Source organism: Mustelus asterias, chromosome 9, assembly GCF_964213995.1.
Source record: "Mustelus asterias chromosome 9, sMusAst1.hap1.1, whole genome shotgun sequence".
Lineage (NCBI taxonomy): Eukaryota > Metazoa > Chordata > Chondrichthyes > Carcharhiniformes > Triakidae > Mustelus > Mustelus asterias.
Window position 1 is genome coordinate 57,424,784 of NC_135809.1, and position 20,022 is coordinate 57,444,805.

At 44.6% G+C, this 20,022-nt stretch overlaps 1 protein-coding gene across 4 annotated transcripts in view; it reads left to right on the forward strand.

The window, feature by feature from the left end:
• Positions 1-54: 54 nt before the first annotated feature.
• The window catches only part of LOC144498707 (E3 ubiquitin-protein ligase TRIM33-like), a 147,657-nt gene continuing 127,689 nt past the window's right edge, over positions 55-20,022 (forward strand). For 3 of the 4 annotated variants that reach the window (XM_078220247.1, XM_078220243.1, XM_078220246.1), the window contains exon 1: positions 87-546. In XM_078220247.1, the coding sequence (XP_078076373.1) occupies positions 276-546 (271 nt within the window). In that variant the 5' untranslated portion in view covers positions 87-275. Of the gene's footprint in view, positions 547-20,022 lie in introns of all 4 variants that reach the window. The other variant, XM_078220245.1, reaches the window with a different exon arrangement.

The following is a 20,022-nucleotide window of genomic DNA, read 5'->3' on the forward strand; positions in this document are numbered from 1 at the left end:
CGTGCTGTGATGAATATGGATTTGCCGCTTCTCACTGGCGTCCTGTGCCCGGGAGATGGAGTATTTCCTGCATTTGATCGCAGTCTGAATCAGAACGCCCTCAATCCCAGAGTCACTGAGCGTTTACCAATGCAACAACTTGGCCACATCGATGGACAGATAGATAGAAGATAGCTAGAGGGAGAGAGAGAAAAAAATCACAACCCGACCCTATCACAGCGACAAGGCGGATGGGAATTACAGGAAGGATTACAGTCTGAAACTGCACTCTGGAAATGGCAGAGAGTCCACAGGATCCCGGGCTCAACACAGGAAACGAAGCGGAGAGTAGGGAGCAGGGGGAGAAGGCGGAGGGAGCCCAGCTCAACCTGCTGGAGACGTGTGCGGTCTGCAAGCTGAATTTCCAGAGCCGAGACCCCAAGCTGCTGCCATGTCTCCACTCCTTCTGCAAGAAGTGCCTGCCCGAACCTCTCCGGCACTTGGTGCTGCCGGGTTCAGCCACCGCGGGCAGTCTGATAGATTCCTCCTCTCTCCAACACCAGCAGAGTGAGTATATTACTGGGGGCTGGGTGGGGGGAGTGAACATTGTATCGCACCCTTGTTACATACTGCGTAACGTATGGGGTTCTCCAGCTTCCCTCCAACAGCCAGACCCCAAAGGCTGACACTGGGCCTAGTGTCCAACCCTTTGTCAGACTTGGCGTCCCTCCAAAACACCCAAGGGTTTGGAATTATCCATGCATATATATTTATATTAACCATGTTTTCTGTTACAGCTAATATCCACTGCATAATTGCATCTATACTCTTGTAGTTCTGATATCCCAGTGAAGCCGTGTTTAACTGGTGAAACGAGATTTCTTATTGGGCACTGAGGAAGGAACATTTATCATCTGACATTTTGTAACCCACTCTCCAGTCGCCTAGTTTTTCATCCGTTTATACGGGTTTAAATCGCTGCTTTGTAAACGGCAAATGTTTTTTGATTGTACATGTTGGTTGTATATTTTAATAGCCATGCACGTCTTACTCAAAGTAAGGAACGTGGGACTTGTGTGTGATTTTGCAAAAGAGGCCTCGGGCGGTTTCTATCTTGTACTATCCCTTGTGTGAGAGTTGAGTCGGTCATCGCGTTTTAATATTTGCCCTTTGACGAGTCAGCTTAGTGTTTACAAAGGCTCTCATTCTCTTCCCCTCCCTCCCTCCCTTTTGAATGTTGTTTACTCCGACCGGAGTGACCCATTTCATTCCTTTTCTCCTTCATACCAGGACAGGATTTCAGTTTTGAGTTATCCCATGAGCGAAAGCAGCTGAAATCTTTTAACAAAAGATCTCTTTCTCACTGGCATCCCGATCAAGAAGACGACAAATGCAGTCCGGCTATCAGATAACAAAGAGTCTCTTTGTGGGACTGACCATCTCTCTCCCAGGTGAAGTCGGGGGAAGGTCTGAACAGTGCTCTTCTCTCTTCAATTCTCTCAAATTTTAGCATTTAAAAGTCTCGCATAGACAGAAAATAACTTTTCAGCTAGGCTAACATTTTCAAATCTGTGCCAAGGATATAATTCCGCTCAGAAGCTGAAGCCCATTCGTGTTGTGCAGCTATCTCACGTTAACCTCAGTGCAGTTAACACAAATCATTGGACATTCGGGGAAGTGGCACAAGCAGTATCTCTAATCAAGTATATAAACAACTGGAATTAAAAAAAACACCCACTTGCATCGATTTAGACAAAAAAACATTTTCAAAAGTTGTGCACGTGATTCCTCTTTTTAAAACGAAATTCTGTTTTAGAAATAAAATGAAATTGTCTGTCTAGTTACATTGGGAATGTTGTGTTTTTCCCTCACTATTTCCCGGGTTTTTTTTAAGGCAATGAAACGGACGTTGAAATTGCAAGTGTGGTGTCAAACAGAATGTGAAATGCACTTGAAACTGACAAGCCAGTGCATTTCCACTGGGGCCAGGGGAGGTGCTGATTGTTGCAAAGTAGTGTTTTGGTATCCAGCTAATGTTGCTGTTAAAGTTTAATGGTCCCTGGGGGAGGGCTACATAGTGACAGTGCTTTTTGCCACATTGTAGCGGTGCTTTGCCACATAGTGACAGCGCTTTCTGCTACATTGTATCCGAGCTGCTGCTGTCGCCTCTTGTTGCTTAGCCACAATGTAACAAGCAGTGAGGAATGTACCGCTTCTGCTCCACTCGCAGGGGTGTGCAGCACCTCCCCTCTGATGCAGCTGCTCCTTTTCTTATTCCCCCCCGTTGGAAATGATTGCAGGGCCCGGCTGACCACCAGGTTACAAGCAGCCCTTTAGGATGAGTTTCCTTCTGAGCCTCCTCCCACCCACCTCTGTCTCTGCTCACGTTCACCCGCCCCCCCCCCGGAAAGCTGTGAGTGGTAGATGCTGGTGAATCACTCCCAGGCGGTTGGAACCGGTCAGGGGCAGCTCGAACCAGCCAGAACCAGATTGAAGTGGTTGTTGGCAACTCAATGGGAATTAATTGTCCTGGAGCAGTCATGGCCAAAGAGCTGAATTGTTAAATCAAAGCCCCTTTTCCCCAGGAGGACATCTTTGTAGCCCATTTGTTGCTTTAATAAGATAAATTAAATCTAAAACACATGTTTCCAAGGGACTATTTCCACCTAGAATCACTGTTGACTGAATGGTGGTGGGGTTTCTATTGATGGGCTCCATACCACACCGAGAGACCAACGTAGAGAAACTGTAACATTGCAGGTTCCAGTAATATTTAGCAACCCCACTTTGCTCTGGACAGGCTCTTCTAGCTCCATTTAAGCCATCTTGTTAATGTGCCATTAGTGGGGCTACATGTAAAAGCAAATAGTATTGTTTGCAGGATTGGCTTCTTGACTATTTTCCAGCAAATAAATCTTAATAGAAAAACAAAATATTACAGAGCTGGGAAAGTTATTAGAGGTAGGTGGAGCGTGGAGGGCATGATAGGATTAGCCATGACTTTATTGAATGGTGGAGCAGGCTTGAGGGGCTGAATGGCCTACTCCTAATTCGTGTGTTTATAAATCTGGAACGCAAACAGAAAATGCTGGGAACACTCATCAGACCAGGCACCATCTGTGAAGAGGAAAACAGGAGTCAAAAGAGTGGGCGGCATGGTAGCACAGTGGTTAGCACTGCTGCCTCACAGCACCAGGGACCCGGGTTCGATTCCTGGCTTGGGTCACTGTCTGTGTGGCGTTTGCATGTTCTCTCCTTGCCTGCGTGGGTTTCCTCTGGATGCTCCGGTTTCCTCCTACAGTCCAAAGATGTGCGGGTTAGGTTGATTGGCCATGCTAAATTGACCGTAGTGTCACGGGGATTAGCAGAGTAAACGTGGGGTTATGGGAATAGGTGGGATTGTTGTCGGTGCAGGCTTGATGGGCCGAATGGCCTCCTTCTGTACTGTAGGAATTTTATGATTCTAAGTCTCAGGTCGGTGATCTTCCACCAGAACTGGGAAACATTAGAAATAAGCACAAGGGCAGGGAGGGTCTGTAATAGGATGGAAGGCAAGAGAGTTTAAATGTCAAAAGGTGGAAGGAGATGTGACAGGACAAGAAAATGAAAAATACATGGGTCTAGAACAATGATGGGCAACCTAGGATAGTGAGTGAGCCACATAAGTGGCCCTCCATCTCAGTGGGCCACAAGATTGAAATCAAGCTTGTATACTAACCATTATACTATAAGCTTTATGTGGGGAAGATGTTTCCATTAGTATTTGGATTCGAGGGCACAGCCTCAGAATAAAGAGGCGACCCTTTAGACCTGAGATGAGGAGGAATTTCTTCAGAGGGTGGTGAATCTACGGAATTCATTGCCACAGAAGGCTGTGGAAGAAAGGTCATTGAGTATATATCAGACAGGAATAGAAGGATAGATTCTTGATTTGATAAGATCAAAGGTTATGGGGTTGAGAAACCTATCAGGCATGATTGAATGGCAGAACAAACGCGATGGGCCAAATGGCCCAATTCTGCTCCTCTATCTTATGGTCTTATAACCGAATGAATAAGATTTAATCATGCCATGGTAGCACAGTGGTTAGCTCTGCTGCCTCACAGCACCAGGGATCTGGGTTCAATTCCGGCCTTGGGTGACTGTGTGGAATTTGCATGGTTTTCCCGTGTCTGTGTGGATTTCCTGCAGATGTTCCAGTTTACTCCCACACTCCACAGATGTGCAGGTTAGGTGGATTAGTCATGGTAAATGTGTGGTAATGGGGATAGGGCGGACAGGAGGGCCTGGGTGGGATGCTCTTTCGGAGAGTTGGTGCAGACTTGATGGGCCAAATGGCCTCTTTCTGCACTGTTGGGATTCTATAGTAATACGCACTTAATGTCATAATGAGTCATATAATCATTTACATATTAATAAAACTGTCATCAACTTCAAATGGTAAAAACAAAATAAATATTTATGCAAAGGGAGAGCACAATGCTCTCAGTCAATGTGGTGAGCAGTCAGCATGCACCTCACTTCACTTGCCCTCGCTTTACGCCTGTGTTACTTCAGTCATGCTAGTAAGAAAAAAATACACAGATGGAAATGACTGGAATGTGGCAGCTCTGCGCGTGGGCAATGGTGAACAAAGTATCACATGGGCTGCATTCAGAACTCAGATGGACTGCATGCATCCCCCAGACTGCGGTTGCCCACCGCTGGTACAGAATGAGCGAGGGGCACATGGGAATCACAGTATCATTGCTGTCTGAAAATTGGGGGCAGAGGTTACCTGAAATTGTTGAACCTTTTGAGTCTGGAAAGCTATAAAATGTTGAATTGAAAGATGAGTTGTTGTTTCTCCGCTTCATTGGAACAGTATAGGAGTTTAAGGTCAGAGTTCGAGTGGGGCAGAGAATGCTGTCTTCACTTTTGTATAAAATCTCAGTTGTACTGTGTGGGAGGACAGAATGGGAAGGTAGCTGTCTGAAAGCTTACTCGTGAAGTCTGGACCATTCTGTCCGCAAATTCCATGAGCTGGGGCCAGTCTGCTGTGATTGGACAAACGGCTGTTCGTGAAAAATGGACGTAAATTGACTGGAAGTGGGATTAAGCTGGTAAATTTACACATTATCAGACAAGTAGCAGACTTGTATGTGTGAGTAATGTATATTTTAATATAGTGTTGATTGTGTTGCTTATCCCCATCTCCAGTGGCAGAGGGAGATGTATTGACTGAGCCACAGGCAACATGTAAACTTGTTACCTTTCTTGGGCAAACTCTTGAATGGCAGTGTTCCACATTATCCTGTACAATTCTAGCATTGGAAAAGCTCTGTTACCGAAACAGTTTGAAACGAGATACTTTTTTTTTGCTGATGAACTATTTGCAATATAAAGAAATGGAACGAAATGTGACATAAAAATATTGGAAATCTGAAATGGAATTCAAGAACATTCTTGTAAAAGGTCATTTGTTAAACATGGGTTCGATTCCCACAGCACATCGAGATCAGGTTACAGTGGTGGTTGAGCATCCTTTTCTGGCCTAACACTTGCAGATAGGTTTGTTTATTTTGCAAACCGGAAGATCGTTCCCTCAATATCTACATCTAGGTCATTAATGAAGATATAATAATGATTAAATCTCCTAATACTGAAGCCTGCAAGTAACCAGTGTCTCAATCCATTGATAACTACTTTCTGACTGGGCATTCAGCCAGTTCCTATTCCACCGCAGCAGCTCACCACTAATTCCACAAATATTCTCTCGTAAAGAAGCCTCTTGCGTGGGGTAACTTTACAAAGGTTTCCTGAAGTCCAGGTAGACCTCTATGGTCTTTAATTTCCCATCTATCAGTTCCTATGTTCCACAAGAAGTCATGATTTTAATTCCATTTAAAGTAAATTCCCACCGTTGGTCGTCTTTACAAATTTGTTTACCCCGTGTTAAAGTGCTTGTGCACATGGTCATCCACCACAGCCCCAAATCTTTGCCCATCTGCACTATAAACATCAAAAGTTTACACCTGAACATATATTGATCTGAAATAAAGAGAAGCTGGCATTTGGTAGAAAAAAAACAAGCTTTCCAAGGTGTGTTTTTCTCTAGAAAGTGCCATCTCTAACAGCATCAGGTATGCTGTGGGTTTGCAGGATACGGTAACTCCTGAGCTGTATTTTGCAGTGCGGGTACAGGCGGCATCAAGAATGAGTCAGAGCCAAGCAGAAAACGTACTAGGAAAGCGACGACATTTGTACAAAGTGTCACAATCTTAGACTGAAAAATGGTGCAGGAGGTCCCATATTGGCCAAGGAAAACTCTTATCAATGAATCCACAATCGAGTATGTTAGGCAGTCTGAGGGGAAAAAAATAAGGGGGCCAATGTTTTTGTTTCTGGTAGTTCTAGCAATGAGGTTAACTTCTCTAAATAGGAGAGTTCCATGCTTAGAAAAAATTGAGAAGGTTACTCAATGTGCAATAGAGCACGAGAATCAAAGGAGGTCCCCAGTGAATGGTCTAATCACTTCAAAAGTTAAAGTTTATTTATTAGTCACAAGTAAGGTTTACATTAACACTGCAGTGAAGTTACTATGAAATTCCCCTAGTCGCCACAGTCCGGCGCCTATTGGGGTCAATGCACCTAACCAGCACTTCTTTCAGAACGTGGGAGGAAACGGGAGCACCTGGAGGAAACGCACGCAGACATGGGGAGAACATGCAAACTCCACACAGACAATGACCCAAGCCCGGAATCGAACCTGGGTCCCTGGCGTTGTGAAGTAGCAGTGCTAACTACTGTGCCACTGTGCCGCCCCCAATTGTACGTTAAAAGTAAAAAGAGTAGTGTTGGTGTCAGTGGTGATAACAGTGCAGAAGGTGCCTCTGCCTTTGCCTTCTAAAGAATTCTCCACCAGTACAGGATGTCTTGATTGCTTTAAAAAGCCTGTTAGGGCTGCATTATGTGAAGATAATGGTGGTGGGGGAGAGGCTGTTTCAGATGACCATGCAGCTGCAGGAGATCCCAAGGTGCTGAAGGACCACATTGAGGGTTGAGGTTACTAGGCAGAACAAGAACTTCAACGCAATGCAAACTAATCTGTTCCATGAGAAAAGGCCAAGTAGAACCTATATATCGAAAGAAAGAAGGACTACTTCTGGTTTTAAAGTAGCAAAGGACAGACTGACACTTCTAATTTATGGCTCGTGTTTAATGCCTGGGTTATAGCAGGAATATTTGAAGGCTGGCTTGAGAATTGCTTTCTTCTGAAGGTCAAGATTTATCAGAGGGAAAGGGACCTGTCTTTCAAAGTCCCACTAATCCTCTAATGAACCTGGGCATCTGTGCTCTCTCCCACAGAGCCACCCATATGTTGACTTTTTGTTTTTAACCCCCCACTCCCCCATATCACTTCATTTATCCAGTGAGCAGAACAGGAGGATCATTACCTCATTCAAGGCTTACTACACCTGATGAAGTTTCAATCACATTCTTCACCTTCTGGAAGCAGAGCCTTCGACCACAGTCCGTGACTGTTAGACATACTCAAGGCAGACCACATAATTAAAGACTCGTGAGATGAAGTCAGAACTTCAACCATAAATGATTGCTGGAAAAACGTTTGACCCGAGGCCGTGAATCATTCCACAAGGTTCCTCAATGTCAATGCTGAAGTGGCCAGGATTGTTGACTTGGTAAAACGAGTTCAGAGGAGAATAATTTGAAGATCTGGCCACAGATGAAATGGAGGAGTCAATCTCACCAAGAGGAATTCTTATTGATTGAACTGCTGCAATTAAATGAAAGTGAGCATGGGCAGGAAGAAGAGCCTAAGGCGGCTCATTTTGCAACCAAGGTGATGGTAGGTCATAAGATCAGCTGAAGATTTGAAAAGACAGGTGACAGACCATGATGCAAACATGGAAAGAAACACTGCCTTTTGTAGAGTGATTGGCACTGCTATTGCTCCTTACTGAGAACTTTACAAAAATTGAAAAGCAGAAGGTGATGCAGTCAAGCGTACCATCCTTCTTTTCATCCACATCAGCTATTTCATCCATTCCCTCTACCACACAAGTAAAGTACTGTAATTTGTATTGTAGAGTGACCACTTTACTGTACACTCAAACACAGTTTTTATTTCCTGAGTGGCAAATTTTACACGGTTCTTGTTTTATTGCATTGTCAAACCATTTCTGCAGTGAAATTGCCTCGAATTTACTCAAACGTCATTTTTATTGTCTGTTCCTTTAAAAATGTCAAATTTGGGGAATGATTGATACCTATCTAATTCACTCCAATTATAAAGTATGTTCGTTGTTTGTGATTTTGCCCTTTCTGAGAACTGGTGGGGGAACATAACTATTGCAAATGGCAAGAGTTTACTGTTTGTAGTTCTGAACTTTGTTTTTTGTACTTCTAACATTGGCACAGGAACAATTGGAAGGGTCTCGCATCAATTTTGAGTTTTTGCTCCTCACACAATCCTGCACCAGCCCATTTGCTGTGGTTATAGTTGTTGTCCACTGGCTACCTGATCTATCCCCTGCTGAGCTGCAGCAGACTTGTTTCAGAGTTGGAGGGCTGTGCTTTCAAGACCAACTTTGGAACATAATATTTTGCCTGACATCCCAGTGCAGTACTGAAGGAGAGTTGCACTGTCACACATGCCTTTTGGATGAGATGTTAAACAGAGACACCACTTGCTGCCTCAGATGTCTGTTAAAGATCCTGTTTTAGCCAGTAAGTGGTTAGAATGTGGAAATTTGCTAGCACAGGGAGCTGTTGAGGTGAATAGCACTCGAGGGGAAGCTGGATAATTCCATGAGGGAGAAAGGACGGGAACATATTGAGGGGTTGTTATAACTGAACTTAAGTTAGACAGCAACAATTTCTCCTTTCACCACCCTTTTGTAACCAGTGGTATTTTTCACAACCCTCAGGTTTGGGTGTGATCCAATTATCTAGTAATCCCACAGCAAACTCAAAATAGGATGAACTCAGAGGGTTAGTTTATTTGTACACTCTCAAAACATGGGAGGAGGGTCACAGGGTTGCCTCCATTGCATTCATACAGTAAAAGAGGGATAAAGAAAATAACGATGCGCAGAGACCACAGAGGTAAGAAATATTGTTTCACCTTGGGTGCCAGAATTAAAATCCAGTCAGGTGTTCCAGAGGTTGACTGGTTGAAAACTGATGCTGGATAATTCACTTCTCCAGTGGTGTTGATTGCTCACGATGTGATAGGCACACAGATGATTCAGTCTTTTATGCAATGGTGCAGGCTTTTCAGTATAAACAGTGTCAATTGGGCCAGGTGTCCAACCTGTGCCAGAGCTCCTTGTCTGTGATGCTGCTATTTAGATGGTAAAATAGCAGAATGACTTTGCAATTTCACAAAGTAATATTACTGGCTCCACCAGCAAGAGGTTCATGTCACATGACTCCCACCACGCCACCCTGGCTTTGATAAGGAGTGTGTATTCCTTGTCTGGGTCCCTGAGATTATTGAATGTTTCAATCATTTAAGAATTGAAAGGAGGGTTGCGGGGTCTTTTGTCTTAGCAGACAACTAGACTCCGGTTGGCCAGCCTGAGTTATCAAATACAGATGGCCTTTGTATGGTTGTCTTAGAATTTGGCCTGTGCAGCCCATGGGTTGGCGGGGGGGTGGAGCGGTCATTAGTGTCTAGTAAGGGATCAAGTTTCTCCGATACTGCCATGTGGCTCTTTTTTGCTCAGGATCACAGACAGACACCTGTGAGCATATCTGTATATTTTTATACAGCATGAGGCTGTAGTCCCCTCACAGGTGAAAGGAGGTTCATGTTGAACATAAACATTAGCATGGGCCAATTGGATTGAATGATTTGTTCCTCTGCTGTTAATTTGTTGTTGTTGTTTCAAAGAAGAGTAGAAGATTTTTCCCTGAGTGTCCTGGCCAATATTTATCCCTCGACTGATGTTTGAAACCAATCATCTGGTCATTATCTCCTTGCTGTTTGTGGGAGCTTGCTGTGCAAAACTGGGCTCCCACATTTCCTACATCACAGCAATGGTTGCAGTTCAAAAGTACTTCATTGGCTGTCGAATACTTCTGGGAAGTCCTGAGCTCATGTAACTTTATATAAATTTAAGCCTTTCTAAAATAAACTTATGGACCAAACCAATCTCAGTGGCATCATAGTGTCAAACCCGTATGCACTCCTCAACTGCACACACTCTCCCGCCACCTCTATACGTGTGTATCTTACCACTTGGCAAAGGGCGTTAATGGAGACGGGCCTGTGCACAGTTATAACCGTGCAGCCAATTTAAGAGAAGAAATCTGAATGGGAGAGTGTGGTGGTTCAATTAGCTTGCTCCCATGAGACCCAGCCTACAAGGTAAATGTGGCTATAAACGGCATCCATTGGAGATGAGATGGTCATTAGACAGATTCATTAATAAATGCAGCAATTTATGGAAAAGAGCAGCTTCAAACAATTCAGAAGCACCTTTAATGGCAGAGGAATGGAGAGGCACGTTCTCACAGCAATAGCTGCCTTTCTCATTGTATACCGTTGAGGTCTGTGGGAATCAGTTATGAGCTGGGATGCTTGGCCTGAAAGGGGGTGGAAGCAGATTCAATAGTAACCGTCAAAAGGGAATTGGATAGATACTGGAGGAAAACATTTCCAAAACTGTAGGGAAGTAATGGGGTGGAGGGGGAATAATTGTTTAGCCCTTTTGGAATGTTTGTGCAGGCCTGAGTTTAACATTCTCCTCCTGGTGCTGTAGGATTGTATGAAAGAATATCCGGGGTTAAAATCAGACTGATTGAGTTGAGTTCAGCACTCTTTCCTTGCCATATGATTCCACCTTGTGACATCGTAGCTTGTCAGAAGTCAAGAAACTGTAGTTGTGTGAAGGCTACCTGCCGTGTGAAAGGGGTTTGTATTACATGTGTGAGCCCTGTGTTGAATGTATGAAAAGAGATGGTCAGTCTCTTGATGGGAATAAAGAAAATCCAACAAAACATAAGGGAGATGGTTGGTGCCTGTTGTTCACCATGGTGTTGATGAAACATGTTGCTTCCTTGGAACCACAGTAGAGTTACAGCACCGAAGAAGGCCATTTGGCCCATCTTGTCTATGCCAACCTGAGGATACTCAGGTGCCCCTCCTAATCCCACCTCCCTGCACCTGGCTTATTGTCCTGTAGCTTACAGCACTTAAGGTGCAGATCCAGGTAGTTTTTAAAAGAATTTACGGTCTCTGCCTCCATCACCAATTTGGGCAGCAAGTTCCAGACACCCACCACCTGCTTTAAAAAAAAATGTCCTTGTGTCCCCTCTACACCTTCTGCTACTTATCTTGAATCTATGTCCCCTGGTTCTAGAATTCTCAGCCAAAGGAAACAATTTTACCCTCATAATTTTGTACATGTTAATCAAGTCACCCCTCAGCCGCCTTTGTTCCAAGGAAAATAACTCCAATTTATCCAATCTCTCTTCATAGCTACACTTTTCTAGCCCTGTGGCAACATTCTTGTAAACTTCCTCTTCCTTCTCTCCAGAGCAATTACATCCTCCTTGTAATATGTTGATCAGAGCTTCATACCAGCATCACCAGTGTTTTATACAATTCCAGCATTGGCAGAGGTATAGAATATAAAAGAATACAACGAAGGCGAGCATTCACTATGTCTTCTTTACAACCTTGTTTACTTGAACTGCTGCCTTTAGGGACCTGTGTACTTGTACACCAAGATCTCTCTCTTCATCTACCCCTCTTATTTATTTATTGTGTATTCCATTTATTGTGTATTCCCTTTAACTGACCTCTCTAAATGCATTACCTCACACTTCTCTATCCATCTGCCACTTTACCACCCATGCCACCAACCCACCAATATTGTTTTGGAAATTATAGCTATCCTCTACACCAGTGGTTCCCAAAGGGTGCGGCGCGCCACACTGGTGCGGCAAGAGAGGATGGCAAGTGTGGCGGGAAGATTCAAGGACAATCAAAGAAACATTTAAACATGGATTAGATATTTTTCCAAAGTGATTGTTTTTATACTTTCTGGGTGTCCCATGATATTATAAAGTAGTTGTGTTCTATGTTATGAATCAAGCACGGCTAGGAGTTTTTTTTGTTTTTGAATGTATTTCTTATCAATAAAAAATTTGGTATGGCATGAGCAAATTTTTATTCCGAAAGTGCGGCCCAGTGAAAAAAGTTTGGGAACTACACTATCCATTACTCAGCCAATCTTTGTGTCATCTGCATATTTCCCAATTGTGCCCTTAACATTCGCGTCCAAATAGTTAATATATAACACAAACAGGAAGGGTCCCAATGCTAAGCCCTATGGAACACCACTTGAAAGAACTTTCCATTCGCAAGGGCATCCATCGACCATTACCCTTATCCAACTTGCCACATTACCCTGTATCCCATGGGGCTTTTACTTTTTTGACTAATCTGCCATGTGGGACCTTGTCAAACACCTTGTTAAAATTCATGTACACAACATCCACCGCACTACCCTCATCAACCCTTCTTGTCCCTTCCTCAAAGAATTCAATCCAATTTGTGAGGCAAGAACTTCCTTTAATAAATTCATGCTGACTATTCCTGACTAGTCTATGTCTTTGTACGTAACAGTTAATCCTGTCTCTCAGGATTGAATTACTAATTTGCCCACCACCGATGTAAGACTATTCCATCCAATTTGCTCCTACATGTTTACCTGTCACCTTCGTGCTCACCAATCTATATTGGCTCCCAGTCAAGCAACATCTTGAATATAAAGATTTTAGCTGGCATTTTACCACTCTGCCCACCATGGGAAGGACCGTTGACCTCGGGCGGGATTTTACAGTCTCAGGACGAAACTCCTTTTCAGATATCTGTGCTTCTCTGTTTCTGACCTTGTGTAGGACCGATATGAATCACTCCACCATTGGCAGCTGTGCCTTGAGTTGTCTGGACCCCAGGCTCTGGAGTTCCTTCCTTAAACATCTCTCCTCTTAAGTTATTTGTTAAAATCTACATCTTTGACCAAGCATTTGGTAATCTCCTTGTGTGTGTTCTCCTTGTTTGAGAAAGCTCTCGTGAATTGCCTTGGGGTGGCTCACTATTTTAAAGGAGATATATAAAGACAACTTGTATTAAATCTTTCATAAATAACAACACTGGGCTTGTACAGTCGGCAGCTCCCTGTTGCCATCGTCTGTTCCTCGATTCAAGGATAACGTTTACTCAGGGTTGCGAGTTTTTGCCATGGGTCTTCGTGTGACTAACCAGGCTGATTTACGATCCAAAGATCTTTGGGTGCACTGGGGCAGTGCATCCCACAAGGTAGTGGGATCCAGCGTGCAAGCTTGCTTCCTTTTGCTTTCTGTCTCTGTCTTATCATTAAGGTATTTGGATGTGATGCAGCTTGATGGGCAAGTTGTTGCCATTTTGAATAATTGTTAACAAGCCAGTCATTAGTGCCAATGCTGCTGTGCTGGAAGGCAAGCTTCAGGGGGTCTTCAAAGCATTTTCTTTGTCCTCCCTGGAACACTGGCCATTTGAGAAAACAGGACCTGGTGGGGGAGATGTCTTTTGGCCGTCTGGACAATGCCTAGTCCATCAAAGTTTATTTTGCAGGAGACTTGCCTTAAAACTTGTGGAGCTGGCTTCAAGATGGACAATTGCATTTGTTCAGTTCTCCTGTTGAATCTGGAGGATGCGGCAGAGGCTTTGTTGGCTACATTTCTCTAGCGCTCTCGTGTACAGCCGACATACAGTCCAGATCTCTCTGCAACAAGGAAGTGTGTTCTCTACATAACCTAATACTAGTCCATGGCTCTCACTTGAAACAGATTACACTCATTTCCTGCTCCAGATCCCAATGAATGAGAGATATCATGGCTTCTATCGCAAACAAATAGCAGCGTTAAACTGATAATTAAACAAGTATTTATCATTCCAAAAACAGTAGAGTCATAGTTTAACTGCACAAAAAGCGGCCCTTTGGCCCATCATGTCTGGATGCTGGCCATAAAGCACCTATCTCTTATCCTATTTTCAAGTACTTGGTCCCTGTCCTTGTACGCTATAAGAAGTCTCACGACACCAGGTTAAAGTCCAACAGGTTTATTTGGTAGCAAATACCATAAGCTTTCGGAGCGCTGCTCCTTCGTCAGATGGAGTGGAAATGTGCTCTCAAACAGTGCACAGAGACACAAAATCAAGTTACAGACTACTGATTAGAATGCAAATCCCTACAACCAGCCAGGTCTTAAAGGTACAGACAATGTGGGTGGAGGGAGCATTAAGCACAGGTTAAAGAGATGTGTATTGTCTCCAGACAGAACAGCCTGCAAGTCCAGGAGGCAAGCTGTGGGGGTTACTGATAATGTGACATAAATCCAACATCCCGGCTTAGGCCGTCCTCATGTGTGCGGAACTTGGCTATCAGTTTCTGCTCAGCGACTCTGCGCTGTCGTGTGTCGTGAAGGCCGCCTTGGAGAACGCTTACCTGAAGATCCGAGGCTGAATGCCCGTGACTGCTGAAGTGCTCCCCCACAGGAAGAGAACAGTCTTGCCTGGTGATTGTCGAGTGGTGTTCATTCATCCGTTGTCGTAGCATCTGCATGGTTTCCCCAATGTACCATGCCTTGGGACCACGCTACGACAACGGATGAATGAACACCGCTCGACAATCACCAGGCAAGACTGTTCTCTTCCTGTGGAGGAGCACTTCAGCAGTCACGGGCATTCAGCCTCGGATCTTCAGGTAAGTGTTCTCCAAGGCGGCCTTCACGACACACGACAGCGCAGAGTCGCTGAGCAGAAACTGATAGTCAAGTTCCGCACACATGAGGACGGCCTAAACCGGGATGTTGGATTTATGTCACATTGTCAGTAACCCCCACAGCTTGCCTCCTGGACTTGCAGGCTGTTCTGTCTGGAGACAATACACATCTCTTTAACCTGTGCTTAATGCTCCCTCCACCCACATTGTCTGTATCTTTAAGACCTGGCTGGCTATAGGGATTCGCATTCTAATCAGTAGTCTGTAACTTGATTTTGTGTCTCTGTGCACTATTTGAGAGCACATTTCCACTCCATCTGACGAAGGAGTAGCGCTCCGAAAGCTTATGGTATTTGCTACCAAATAAACCTGTTGGACTTTGACCTGGTGTTGAGAGACTTCTTACTGTGTTCACCCCAGTCCATCGCTGGCATCTCCACATCTTGTATGCTATGGCATTTCGAGTGATCATCTAAATGCTTCTTACATACTGAATGGCCTTCTATCTGGTCTAGCTTCCAAATCATTCTAAACTCTGGGGTTAAGAATGCTAGCTGTAGGTGTCCTATGTAAAACATGTGGGATATCTACATTACAACAGCCGGTGGGCATCGGCCCAGTTCACTAACTTTCCTTCAGTTGGATGTCTTTGGCAATGTCGTTCATACAGATCTTAAACTGTCACACACATGTTGTAAGAGATGTTCTTCTGAGTTCATATTATTTTAACATTGCAGAAGTAGATTCATTGTGCATTTAACCTGAGACAGAAATGCTTGATAGTAGAATCTATTGATCAGGTCCCCTGGAGAGATGGTGGAAACCGTATTGATTAATTCAAAAGCAAACAGATTTCTTCCAGAAAATGTTAGGGTGACTGTAAATTAGTAATCTGAGCTGATGTGGTGAAATAACACGCTTGAGAGGAACAGATGACTTTGGATCTGTGGTTCCCAAAGGTTTCTGCCACCTGGGCTTTCCTCACATCTTTATCGGGGTCTGTAATAGACTAATTGACATAGAGAGATCACTATGGTTAGCCAACAATCTGTTATCATTACATCGTCTAACTGGCAGAACGTAAACTAAATTGGTGTTTTTTATTGTCTATCAATTCCTATGTTCAACTATTACTGAGTGTCTGGTTAGCAAGAGTTCCATTCCCCAGCACTTTGTTGCTTATACATGCATATCTCTCTGCTGTGACTATGATTGTGCCTGGGTTTACCTGGAGAGGGAGCAGAAGGTGTCTGTCAGTATGCTTGAGGCCTTCTATGAGGCCCCAGGGGCTGGAGTGTGTCATCAGACCCAGGAACATTATTTTAATTTGATACCTTTTCCACTAAAGATTTGTCCTATTGATACAGCGCACTTTGTGGGGCTGCTGTTTATTAGCTGATTTGTTAATTAGCTAATTTTTTTATCGGTTTATTCAAGTGGATGCACATATGAGATAGAAGCCATGATATTTCATTCATTGGGATCTGGAGTAGCAAGATCTGGATTCAAATCCCACCAGGGCAGGTGTTGAAATTGAATTTAATAAAATGTGAAATTAAAAGTCATTGTTGTAAAAGCCCATCTGGTTCACTAATGTCCTTTAGGAAAGGAAACCTGCCGTCCTTACCTGGTCTGGCCTACATGTGACCCCAGACAATGTGGTTGACTCTCAAGTAACGCCTGAAATGGAGGGCAGTTAGGGATGGGCAATAAATGCTGGCCCAGCCAGCGACGCCCACATCCTGTAAATAAATAAAAAACAACACACAGACTTGCACTCTTCTTCTGTCTGATATAAAAGGAAGGAAAAATCTGAACAGCTACAGCGACCTTATATTGCTCAAATGTTACAGTGAAGTACTTCAGATCTCTTGCTAACTGGATAGACACAGCAGCACTCCAATAGCAGTGGTGTTCCACAAAAAACAGTGGGATGGGCAATCAGTCCATCTAACTATTTTAAGGTATTTATGGGAGGAATGTTAGCTGTTGCATGGGGAGAAGTTAGACAGAAATTTATCAGCCTCTGCCTGGTGGGAGGGAAGGTGGGGGTGCGGTCAGCAAACTAACGAGGAGCCAAGTTGGGATTGTCCTGCTGCCAGAGTTGTTTCCCAGCGCGGGGTGCGAGGTGGATTGGCTGCTCGCTGTGTGAAGGCCAGCAGCTGATTTATATGCTTAAAAGCCCTATAAAAATCATTTTACATCTCTGCCAACATTTGGCTGAAGGAGCTGTGGGGAGGGTGGGGCGGCGACGGTGGGGAGGGTGGGGCGGCGACGGTGGGGAGGGTGGGGCGGCGACGGTGGGGAGGGTGGGGCGGCGACGACGGTGGGAGGGTGGGGCGGCGACGACGGTGGGAGGGTGGGGAGGGTGGGGCGGCGACGACGGTGGGAGGGTGGGGCGGCGATGACGGTGAGAGGGTGGGGAGGGTGGGGCGGCGACGACGGTGGGAGGGTGGGGCGGCGACGGTGGGACAGTGGGGCGGCGACAGTGGGACAGTGGGGAGGCGACGGTGGGACAGTGGGGAGGATGGGGCGGCGACAGTCGATATGGGAGAGACCGTCTGTCACAAGGACGGATGGGCTGGTTAACTGATGGTTGAAGCATGGGGGCAAGTCAGAAGATGAAACCCCCAGGAATATATTTAATCACTGTTGGCACCCCTATTCCTGAATACCTACCTCTCCTGGAGGCCCTGCTTAGGCTTCAGAGATTTAGGCCTGTGCCTAGCAGCCTGAGGTAAAATGGCTGAGCCAGCCCTGGTGTTGGCACAATTCTTTTTGTTCTGTTTCTGGGGTCCCAACACCCAGTGTTAAAATTTTGAGCCCTTTGTTTACAGCCTTAATTCACTTCATATTGTTTGATTTGTCCATTTGCTGCCACATTTCATCGCTCATTGTTGGTCTTGGAGTAGCTCATTTTGAACACTGAGCCATGGCTGAATTGGTCAGATCCTTGCCTCTGAGTCAGTGGGATACGAGTTTGAGCCCCAGTCCAGGACTTTAGCGTGAAGGTCAAGGCTGGAAGTCCCACACTGTACTGAGGGAGTGCTGCACTGTTAGAAGTGCTGTCTTTTGATGAGAAGCAAAGTCTGCCCCAATACAACAGATCTCATGAAGAACAGGGGAGTTCTCTTTGATACCCTGGCCCTTGATCTACCCCTCGTCACAAAAACAGAGTATCTGGTCATTATTGCATTGCTGTTTGTGGGATCTTACTAGAACCATAGAAAATTACAGCTCAGAAACAGGCCTTTTGGCCCTTCTTGTCTGTGCCGAACCATTTTATGCCCAGTCCCACTGACCTGCACTTGGACCATATCCCTCCACACCCCTCTCATCCATGAACCCGTCCAAGTTTTTCTTAAATGTTAAAAGTGACCCTGCATTTACCACTTTATCCGGCAGCTCATTCCACACTCCCACCACTCTCTGCGTGAAGAAGCCCCCCCTAATATTCCCTTTAAACTTTTCTCCTTTCACCCTTAACCCATGCCCTCTGTTTTGTTTCTCCCCTAGCCTCAGTGGAAAAAGCCTGCTTGCATTCACTCTATCTATACCCATCAAAATCTTATACACCTCTATCAAATCTCCCCTCAATCTTCTACGCTCCAGGGAATAAAGTCCCAACCTATTCAATCTCTCTCTGTAACTCAGCTTCTCAAGTCCCGGCAACATCCTTGTGAACGTTCTCTGCACTCTTTCAACCTTATTTACATCCTTCCTGTAACTAGGTGACCAAAACTGTACACAATACTCCAAATTTGGCCTCACCAATGCCTTATATAACCTTACCATAACACTCCAACTTTTATACTCGATACTCCGATTTATAAAGGCCAATGTACCAAAGGCACTCTTTACGACCCTATCCACCTGTGACGTCACTTTTAGGGAATTCTGTACCTGTATTCCCAGATCCCTCTGTTCAACTGCACTCTTCAGAGTCCTACCATTTACCCTGTACGTTCTACTTTGGTTTGTCCTTCCAAAGTGCAATATCTCACACTTGTCTGCATTAAATTCCATTTGCCATTTTTCTAGTTGGTCCAAATCCCTCTGCAAGCTTTGAAAACCTTCCTCACTGTCCACTACACCTCCAATCTTTGTATCATTAGCAAACTTGCTGATCCAATTCACCACATTATCATCCAGATCATTGATATAGATGACAAACAACAATGGACCCAACACCGATCCCTGCGGCACACCACTAGTCACAGGCCTCCACTCAGAAGCAATCCTCCACAACCACTCTCTGGCTTCTTCCATTGAGCCAGTGTCTAATCCAATTTACTACCTCCCCATGTATACCTAGCGACTGAACCTTCCTAACTAACCTCCCATGAGGGACCTTGTCAAAGGCCTTGCTGAAATCCAGGTAGATAACATCCACCGCCTTCCCTTCATCCACTTTCCTGGTAACCTCCTCGAAAAACTCTAATAGATTGGTCAAACATGACCTACCACGTACAAAGCCATGTTGACTCTCCCTAATAAGTCCCTGTCTATCCAAATATTTGTAGATCCTATCCCTTATCACACCTTCCAATAACTTGCCCACCACCGATGTCAAACTTACTGGCCTATAATTTCCCGGATTTCTTTTGGAACCTTTTTTAAACAACAGAACAACATGAGCCACCCTCCAATCATCCGGCACCAGTGAATACTGACATTTTAAATATGTCTGCCAGGGCCCCTGCAAGTTCAACACTACTGTGTGGAAATTGGCTGCTGCATTTCCCTCATTACAACAGTGACTGCCAGAAGTACTACATTAGTTGTAAAGTGCTTTGAGGCATCTGATGGTCATGACAGGCACTACTTAAGTGCAGATCTTTTCTTTTAGTAAAATGTCCTCAATATATTCCCTTCAGTTTTCTTGATGCAATCAGTCTCTCTCCCTCCCTGTTGAGTTGATTCTCTTTTTAAACTCCCCCTTCCTGGGTTTGCTGGTGTGTCACAGTATTGGTTTAACCCAGCTCTTGTCGAGTTTAATTATGTTGTGGTAACTGTCATTTGGAATTATTCCTAGCATGCTATTACTAAATTAGAAGATCATGATGCAAAAAGCTACTGCTTCTAACAGACTGGATTATAAAGCAATCATGCATGATACAAACTTGCTCAGATTTGCTGCCACCTGGCATTCTCAACCTTTCTTATCTGAGTTGAAGTTTGCCAGCAGCATGTGGCGTGTAACTTCCCTCTGCAGTGTGATCTGCTCTGTTTAGTTTAGCCCTGTTGTTCTCCTTGCCACACT